A 10,174-nucleotide genomic window follows, 5' to 3' on the forward strand; every position below is an offset into this window, starting at 1 on the left:
GGGCGGCCGCGGGGCCGGGCAATAGAGTCAGGGTTTCGGTCGGCTCTGCCGACCAAGTGCTGCACCCGCGGCGGGCCAGTGCACCCCGGCCTGCGCGCCCAGAGGTTCCGGGTCCCCCAGGCCGAGGCGCCGGCGGCCGCGCGAGGCGGGTGGGGTGGGCAGCGTTAGCTGTGCGCGGAGCAGGCGTGAGGCGGCCGGGGGCCGGGACGCCATGTCCATGGAGGACCCCTTCTTTGTGGTGAAAGGGTGAGTGTCGCCGAGGGCTCCACTGGAGGAGGAGGTGGCTGTGCTGCCTGCCCGCACCTCCCCACTCTCCTCGCTGTAGGGGGATGGGAAACAGGTAGAGGCTGGCGAGGGGACAGTGGGGACGACTTAGCCTTGAGGGCCATGATCAAGCGTCCAGAGACATCCCCTCCCCGTCCTACCTGGACTTTGAAACCCGTGACCCCAATTAAGCCCCTGGGGAGGGGGTCCCCTTTGGCCTGTGCGCTGCCCTACAACTTATTTGGAGGGGTGGAGGCGTTCAGCAGCTCTGCAGGTGGGAAGGGAGACAGGCGTCCCAGACCAAACTACAGCTGTAGTGGAGAACGGGGCCCTGCTTCGAAGGGGGGAAAACAGCATCTGGGCAGGAAAAGGGAAATGGCCCTCCTGAGCTTTGTAGTTGGCGTGCACGGGGGTGAGCTCCCATTGTCCATTGAGCTCGGAGCGCTGGCCCTCGGACTGGTGAGACCACAACATACCCAGAGGCGTCTGAGCACGTTTGCAGGCTGGGAGGCGGGGGCGCGAGGCTCCGGAAGACAGCTCAATTCAGTGGGGGAGTTTTTACTGAGTAATGGGAGGGGAGGAAAGCAGCCGTTCAAACTCAGTGATGATGTTGGAAGGAAAACAAAATGAAATCAGCCAAACCAAACTTTCCTTAGCTTTCTGTTAGCACCGGGATTTTCCCACAGTGCTAAAGGAAATGAGTGCTTTCTTTTTAACTCCCTGATTTCATCCAAGCTATTTGACAGGTTTCCCCCGTTTCTTCTGCCTTTCAGACTAGAACAGCCTTAACTTATTTTTCCCTATGAGCTGTCGTGACTCCATCTTTGATTGCTCAGTCGTTTGGAGATAGAAACTTTATTTGCACTGTTACATAGACTTTATAGCCATTAAACAAATTCAGGAAAGATCGATTCTGTTGTTGTTATAACTTGTCAGCTTTTGTTTTAAATGTCAAACAAACGTTAAAATTCTGAGAACTGCAAAGTTCCGGAAAGATCAGTGCTGATAACCATATAAGTGTCCCTTTGCTTTAAACTACTTGCTGCTAGCTTCCTATTTTTGTAGGGGTAAAAGGTGACCAGTTGCTTGAGTGTGTGTGTGTGTGTTTTAAGGGTTCCTCTCAGAAAATTTAAGTGGTACTTCAGGTGAAATATTTATTATCAATGATACAGTAAGATATATATTTTTTAACGTTTCCCTAAAAAGATTTTCCTTCACCTGACTTTAATTTAGATAGGAAAATGCTGAGTTTAGATTATTAGTAATATGTGGCTCTCTATCTGGAAAATATGTTGCTTATTAGAAGGATTGATTTTTAGGGGTTTTTTGTTTGTTTGTTTTTCTGTTTTTTTTTTTTTGCGGTACGCAGGCCTCTCACTGTTGTGGCCTCTCCCGTTGCGGAGCACAGGCTCCGGACGCGCAGGCCCAGCGGCCATGGCTCACGGGCCCAGCCGCTCCGCGGCATGTGTTGGCGTGCACGGGGGTGAGCTCCCATTGTCCATTGAGCTCGGAGCGCTGGCCCTCGGACTGGTGAGACCACAACATACCCAGAGGCGTCTGAGCACGTTTGCAGGCTGGGAGGCGGGGGCGCGAGGCTCCGGAAGACAGCTCAATTCAGTGGGGGAGTTTTTACTGAGTAATGGGAGGGGAGGAAAGCAGCCGTTCAAACTCAGTGATGATGTTGGAAGGAAAACAAAATGAAATCAGCCAAACCAAACTTTCCTTAGCTTTCTGTTAGCACCGGGATTTTCCCACAGTGCTAAAGGAAATGAGTGCTTTCTTTTTAACTCCCTGATTTCATCCAAGCTATTTGACAGGTTTCCCCCGTTTCTTCTGCCTTTCAGACTAGAACAGCCTTAACTTATTTTTCCCTATGAGCTGTCGTGACTCCATCTTTGATTGCTCAGTCGTTTGGAGATAGAAACTTTATTTGCACTGTTACATAGACTTTATAGCCATTAAACAAATTCAGGAAAGATCGATTCTGTTGTTGTTATAACTTGTCAGCTTTTGTTTTAAATGTCAAACAAACGTTAAAATTCTGAGAACTGCAAAGTTCCGGAAAGATCAGTGCTGATAACCATATAAGTGTCCCTTTGCTTTAAACTACTTGCTGCTAGCTTCCTATTTTTGTAGGGGTAAAAGGTGACCAGTTGCTTGAGTGTGTGTGTGTGTGTTTTAAGGGTTCCTCTCAGAAAATTTAAGTGGTACTTCAGGTGAAATATTTATTATCAATGATACAGTAAGATATATATTTTTTAACGTTTCCCTAAAAAGATTTTCCTTCACCTGACTTTAATTTAGATAGGAAAATGCTGAGTTTAGATTATTAGTAATATGTGGCTCTCTATCTGGAAAATATGTTGCTTATTAGAAGGATTGATTTTTAGGGGTTTTTTGTTTGTTTGTTTTTCTGTTTTTTTTTTTTTGCGGTACGCAGGCCTCTCACTGTTGTGGCCTCTCCCGTTGCGGAGCACAGGCTCCGGACGCGCAGGCCCAGCGGCCATGGCTCACGGGCCCAGCCGCTCCGCGGCATGTGGGGTTTTCCCGGACCGGGGCACGAACCCATGTACCCTGCATGTCCCCTGCATCGGCAGGCGGACTCTCAACCACTGCGCCACCAGGGAAGCCCTAGGGGTTGATTTTTAAGTGTGAAAGCTGTGTGTTTTTTCCCTTGAATGAATGTTCTTAATGCTTAGGTTGCAAAGGTTATCTCTGGCAGTGGAGGCCATAGATAATCAGAATTTTTGGTTTGATTTTTAATGGAATTTGTGAAAATGTTAAATTGCTCTGCCATCTTGACTTTTTTTTCCTGCTAGTATCCAATACGGTTTGCCAAGGCTTGCTCACTGATTACATATCACTGCTTTATTGGAACATTGGCCTGGAGTGTTGGTTGACTTTTACATGGTTTTAGCTCATGTTGTTAAGATGTCAAAACCTTCTGCTGAGGAAAAGTAAAATTAACTATACGAGTATCTCCAGATTATGCGACGGAATATATGGGGAGACATTCATGTAGTTCTCTTTATTAAAAGTTTTGAAGAAGCGAAATTGAGCTACTTGTAATGAGGTGGATAGACCTAGAGTCTGTCATACAGAGTGAAGTAAGTCAGAAAGAGAAAGACAAATACCGCATGCTAACACATATATATGGAATTTAAGAAAAAAAATGTCATGAAGAGCCTAGGGGTAAGACGGGAATAAAGACACAGACCTACTAGAGAATGGACTTGAGGGTATGGGGAGCGGGAAGGGTAAGCTGTGACAAAGTGAGAGAGAGGCATGGACATATATACACTACCAAACGTAATGTAGATAGCTAGTGGGAAGCAGCCGCATAGCACTGGGAGATCAGCTCGGTGCTCGCCTGGAGGGGTGGGATAGGGAGGGTGGGAGGGAGGGAAGAGATATGGGAACATATGTATACGTATAACTGATTCACTTTGTTATGAAGCAGAAACTAACACACCATTGTAAAGCAATTATACTCCAATAAAGAAGTAAAAAAAAAAAGTTTTGAAAGTGCACTGCACAGTGTGGAAAAATTAAAAATGCCTAAATTGTGGCACTTAGCCTAGGAGCTGATATTCTAATCTGAGAAACAGCTCACCCCAGAATTAAGTAGAAATGACAGGTGGAAATGATTTAAGTGCCGAAGTGAATCCTACAGATGATTAACTCCCCCAGTAGTTCAGAGAAAGGCATATCATTAGGAACAGTTATGACTGGAACAGCTTTGGAGGTAGTAGTAGGTCTTGAATTAAGTTTCGAAGATGGGGAGCATTTAGATAATTCAGGCCTGTGTCTCTTCTGGACTCATCAAGAAGAGTCTCTTATTGGTCTTCCTGCTTCCAAACTCTTTCCTCTTGCATCTGCCTTGGTTCTGTTGGATGAGTGCTCTCCAGAATGCAGGGTGAGCCACACATTCCATTTTACATTTCTTAGTAGACACAGTACAAAGTAAAAAACAGGTGAAGTTAATTTTAATGTCATCGTTAACCTAGTATAGTGAAAATATTTCAACGTGTGACCTAAAGATTATTAAAGGAGATTTTACCCTTTTTGTACTGTCTTCAAAATCTGGTGTGTATTTTTCACTTACAGCACATCTCAATTTGGATGCTAAATTTTCATCAGGAACACTTGATGTGTATTTAGAGTTCATTAAAATTACAGTTGAAAAAGTATTCAATAGATTCACATAACCAAATTGTTCCAAATTTACTTTTAAAATTTTTGGCAACTGAATTGCGTATCAGTTTTTAAATTTAAATTAATTAAAATTTAGTTCCACAGTCACACTAGCATGGTTCAGCAATCACGTGTGGCATCCATATTGGGCAGCACAGGTGTAGCTTTTCTAGAACCCAAGCAGGAGTTCCCTACTTAACATCACTGAGTGGCTGCCTCTTGCCTACAGAATAAAATCTCAGCACTTCCTGACCTCCTTGACATAGCCTTCCTCTACCCTCCGCTCACTCTGCCTGCACTTAGCACAGAGCTGCGGCTTCACCAGACTCAGTACAGTGACGGTGACCGCAGGACTGGATGCTCTTACTCTACACGCATCCACTCTGCCTGATGCACCCACTCAGCTTTCAGGATTCAGTGTCAGCATCTCCACTGCCTCCAGGAAGTGCTTCCCTGGCACCTGTAACACGTTATTGCACCTCTTCCTCTGGCTGTCTTTCATTACTTGACTGTGAGCTCTGAAGGTTGGAACTGTTTCTTTTTCCTGTATTTCCAGCCCAGCACCTTGAATATATAGCATAAATGTTGAATAAATTCTCTTTGGTGGTTGTGGTTAAGGAGTGGTGGTTCGTGGGTGGGAACACTACCAGCAAAGGCGGGCATTGTGTGTTTAGAAATCATCAAGGAGAGCATCCCAGGTGCAGTAGGAAGTTTATTGGGAGAAGTAATAATAATAATAGCTAACATTTAAAGGATGCAACTCCTATGTCAGGCGTCGCATGCTAAGTAAGCACTTTATAAGAATTTTCACTTCATAAGAACAGTTCTGTGGTGTGGGTATTAGCCCCGTTTTACACATGAGGAGCTGAGGGAGCACAGAGGGGTTGAGTTACTTCCCCAGGCTCACACAGCTAATAGGTAGTGGACCCAGGATTCAAAATTCAGCTGCCTAGTTCTACTCATACTGTTAACACTCCTACAGGTACATCCACAGATACAGGTAGAATAGGGTCAAGAAGAGTCTCTAAGAGGCCATTGGAGATTTTTAAAGCAGGGAAATGACATGAAATTAGGGTTTCGGGAATATTGATTTGGTAATAGTGTTGTATGCATCAGTGTGTAGAAAGATTAAAAAGGAGATCAGGGCTTCCCTGGTGGCGCAGTGGTTAAGAATCTGCCTGCCAATGTAGGGGACACAGTTTCGAGCCCTGGTCCGGGAAGATCCCACATGCCTCGGAGCAGCTAAGCCCGTGCGCCACAACTGCTGAGCCTGCGTTCTGGAGCGTGCGAGCCACAACTACTGAAGCCCGTGGGCTTAGAGCCTGGGCTCCGCAGCAAGAGAAGCCACTGCAGTGAGAAGCCCACGCACTGCAATGAAGACCCAACGCAGCCAAAAATAAACAAATAAAAATTAAAAAAACAAATATAAAAAGGAGACCAGTTCGAAAGCTGTTTTAATTTAAATATGCAGTGATTAGTGCCTGAGTGTTTGAAGCTCGTCTTGTGAGGTTTTGACACTCTCGATGTCTTCTTGTTCAGAGCAGAATCCCAGAACACGGGAGAAAACTACCACAGTTGGGCAGATGTGGCCCTACCTGGCACAGACATTCACAGTGGTATTTTCACTACCAGAACCCCTAGCTCTACTGAATCAACTCAGGCCTGCCCCTAAGTTGTAGTTTGTCTAGTTGACCCTCTCCTGTGTGTTCTCACTGGGTGACTTGATTATTCCCATTGTGTCAGGTGGTCCCTGTTTATCTGTGCACATCCTGCACCCCAGTCACTCTGACCCAACTCTCTCCTGTGTGCTTTTCTGTGTTTTCTACTAATTGTTCGATATCCCCCATGCTATGGGGTGGATATCTTCCCCTTTTTTTCTTTTCCTTCACCCTCCTTAAAAATGCCTGCCTCTTCTTAGCCCTCTTTACTCCTGACTCCTCACAGCCCTTCAGTCCCATGTCCACTTGGTCACTGGGGCCTATCAGTGCATCCCCTGGATCTCTCTGGAATCCTCTCTTCCTCTCTGGTTTTGGTTCCTCCACCCTAGTTCATGTCCTTGTTCTCTCCCACCTGAACTCTTCTAAGCAGCTTCTGCAAGCTTCATTTGCACTGCTGCCAGACGTGACCTCGGAGACACGTTCAGGTCACAGCTCTATTCGGAATCCTTCATTCTGAAATACTTACCGAGTGTCTGTTTTCTGTGTGCCAGGGGCTAAGGGGACAGCAGTGAACAAATGACATCCCTGTCCTTATGAAGCTTATATTCTAGAGACAGACAGTAAACAAATGAACGAATATATGGTATGTCAGGTGGTGATAAATTCTGTAAGAAGAACAAAGCTGGGCGTAAAGGGAAAGGAAATTAATGTTCTGGGTGTAATTTTTCTTTTTATGTGACTTCTGGAGGCAGTGAGGTTTGGTGAAAGAACTGAGCTTTGTTAATCAAGCTGACCCAAGGTTGGGATCTCACTTCTGTGTATTACTTGGTTTAAGTTTTGGTACATTAGTTATCCTCTCTGAACCTGTTTCTTTATGTACAAAATTGGCTTAACAATTCCTGCTTTATCAGTTATGAGGATTAAATGAGTTAATGCGTGTAAGTTGCCTCAGCACAGTTTGGAGTATGTATCAAGTGCTCAGTAAACATTCTCTTTTAACTGTCTGTATATGTCTCCATCCAAACAGGCTGCCCTTTCTGAGAGGAAAGACCATGTCTTACTGGTTTTTTTTTTTTTTTGAGTAACATTTAAAGCGATACATGCTCATTTTAGAAAACTTAGGAAGTAAAAATATAAAAAAGGATTAAAAATTCATTGAAATACCACCATCCAGAAATAATTAGTTACAATTTTGGTGTTTTTTAATCTGTTTCTATTAAGTTTTATGTAATACCATCCATCAGTTTTTTATCTCTTTTTTTTTGATATAAATATCAGTCACTGTTCTGAGAACATGACAGGGATTGTCTTTTTAATCCTTATGAAGTAGATACTAGTACTATTATTATTATCATCTTACAAATGAAGAAAATGAAACTTAGAGAGTAAAAAAAAACAAACTTACAATTCATAAGCCTGTAATTGGAAAGGCCAGGATTTATATAAATGGGTATTACTGTTATTAATCATTAAGAAATTGCGATCATACTGTCTTATGATCTTTTCATCTGTAATTTTTTATATCCTTAAAATGCTTTTGGTGGGGAGGCTTTTTAATCACTGTATTGTATTTTGTTATATAAATGTGATATAACTTATCACCCAGGACAAGGTTTATGATGTACCCAAATTTTTCACTGTCACAGTTAATATAGTGGCAAGTCTGCTTGTCACAGGCCTTCATTGCTGCTCCTGATTATTTCCATAGCCTGTAGTCCTGTAGCAGATTTGCTTATTCAGAGGGGGTGCACATTTTCAAAGCTTCTGATGCATGTTGCCAAATTGCCCTCTAGGATACACCTCTAACTCCACTCGACTCACTACCTCACCCCCAAAAGTTTGATGGGCCCATTTCCCTTGACCCCTTGCCTGTACTGAGTCTCCTTTTAAGAAATCTTAATTAATTTGCTATGTGAAACATACCATATTTGAATCATGTTGTTTTCATCATTATGTTCAGTAAGGTGTTACATAGTATTTGTTTGATGAGTGAGCCCATTTTGAGTTTGGGGTTCTGTAGTTTTTTTTCCCTCTCTTGTTTGCAACTTCTAATCAGAATAAGCTACTAAGAAATTGAGTGGTGGAATATGAGAGTATTTTGGTACCAAGTAAGCCTCTCCTATAGGTAAAAGGCATGAATGTTGTGGTTCTTTAATATTTTGCTGATTTGGAGGCGTTGTGTGCCCGAACAAAGTTTTATTTCCAGGTTCTTAGCTGTGGATCTGTGTTGAAATAAAGGCGTGAGTAAGCAGATGAGCAAGATAGTGTATGTTACATTGTATTATTCTCTAACCATCTCTGGTCTGTGTGTACAGCCTTTTAAACACTAGATTATGAGCTCCTTGAAGGCAAGCATTGTGCGTTTTAGTCACACTGTTGAAAAAACTGTTTATTGGTATAGTCACTGTGAAAAAATTATCCTTATTTAGCGAGTAATTTTATCCAGTAAAATTGAATGTAAGGTCTCATTTTCTACTTTTTAAAAATCAAGCAGATGTTTCTTTTTTTTTTTTTTTTTTTGGCTGTGCTGTGTGGCTCGTGGGATCTTAGTTCCCTGACCAGGAATCAAACCCGGGTCCTCAGCAGTGAGAGCACGGAGTTCTGACCATTGTACCACCAGGGAATTCCCCGACCAGATGTTTCACTGTGAAAACCACTTTGCAGACATTTGTTATATTGAATTAGGCATTTATTGAATGCCTAATAACTCTATTTGGCTCCTGAAATTATAGTCTGGTTTGGAGAACACTGTGCAGATATGTGAAACAGTGTAGGTGAAAGACAATATGCTTTGACTGTAAGAGTTTGGAATAGAGCTGAGATACTGTGGAGACTGAAAAAACTTGGAAAGACCCCCAGGGGGAATGTTGGTCAGTGACACTTTAGTGAAGCGACGTAGGGCCTCAATCTGGGCCTTGAAGGAAATGTGTGCTTTTCATTTGCAGAGGTGTAAGGACTCTTCCAGCTGGGGAAGCAGTGAGTGAAAGTAGAGCCAGGAATGAGGAAAGGGAGGATGGGAAGAAGACCTGCCAAGTGAAACAGATTTTGTTTCAGTGAGAAATCAGGTTGGAGATTAAAGTCGGCCAGTTTTGGGGTGGAGGAGGCGTGGAATACCCAGCTGAGGAGTTTAAAGTTAATGTTTCCTATTGTAAATTCTTAATCAGGAGGTGGTTTTAACTAGCAGTTACTATGCACTTGCCTATGGTCAAACAACTTCTGAGGGCTCAAACCCAGGTCTTCTGATTCCACAAAGAAAATAGATTTGTCTGGAGCCTTTGCAAAGATGGGATTGAACAGGTACTGGAAGGCCCCTCATGCTCTGGGTCAGCAGAACTAGAGGCCAGAAGACAAGAAGTCTGAGCCCCCGTTCTCTTATTTGTTTAATGAGTGCAGACTAGTTATCGTGAAAGTTCCTTCTAGATCTAAAATCCAGTGGTTGTGCAAGGTGAGAAGTAAGAGGAAGAGTCAGAGATGATGATGTCTAGACAAGTTTCAAATCTTGGAAAATAGTGTCACTGTTGACTAAAATGAGGAAGTTAGAGAAGGAAGCTTTTTTTTTTTTCTGTTTCATTTTGTTGTATGAATATTTACTGTTTTGTAGGGAGGATATGATTGGTTTGGCTTTAGGCAAATGGAATGATCCTGTAGGCAGCTAAAAATATAGGAATTAGTCCTGGGTGAGAGGTTAGGGTTGGAAATGCAGTGGGGAGTCATCAGCTTCAAGCAATCTTTTGAACCCGCTAGTGTTGATGAGCACCTAGAAGCCATAAAAATAGTGCTGAGAAATACTGGGACCAAGTGGAGGAAGAGGAAAGAGAAAATTAGTAGAAACTAGAAGAGCACCATGTCACAAAAACAAGGAAGTGAGAGTTTCAAGAAAATAGGCTGTGGTGTCAAGTACACTGGAAATGAGCACGAGTTCAAGTCACCCATGACTTTGACCTGCAGTGTCGTTGGTGGCAGTAGTGGTATCCCAGGGGCATTGTGGAAGCAGCAGCAAGTTGAGGTCAAAATTGTATATAACTATAGGAAACTAAGTGAAGACTCTTTTTTTTTCC

At 43.3% G+C, this 10,174-nt stretch overlaps 1 protein-coding gene across 1 annotated transcript in view; it reads left to right on the forward strand.

Annotated features, from left to right (window-relative positions):
- Positions 1 to 211: 211 nt before the first annotated feature.
- STX6 (syntaxin 6) overlaps positions 212 to 10,174 on the forward strand; it is a 41,000-nt gene continuing 31,037 nt past the window's right edge. Inside the window, exon 1 of the mRNA XM_007448511.1 lies at positions 212 to 246. Within this exon, the coding sequence (XP_007448573.1) occupies positions 212 to 246 (35 nt within the window). The remainder of the gene's footprint in view (positions 247 to 10,174) is intronic.

The sequence above is a fragment of the Lipotes vexillifer genome, unplaced genomic scaffold (assembly GCF_000442215.2).
Source record: "Lipotes vexillifer unplaced genomic scaffold, Lipotes_vexillifer_v1.1 scaffold76, whole genome shotgun sequence".
NCBI lineage: Eukaryota > Metazoa > Chordata > Mammalia > Artiodactyla > Lipotidae > Lipotes > Lipotes vexillifer.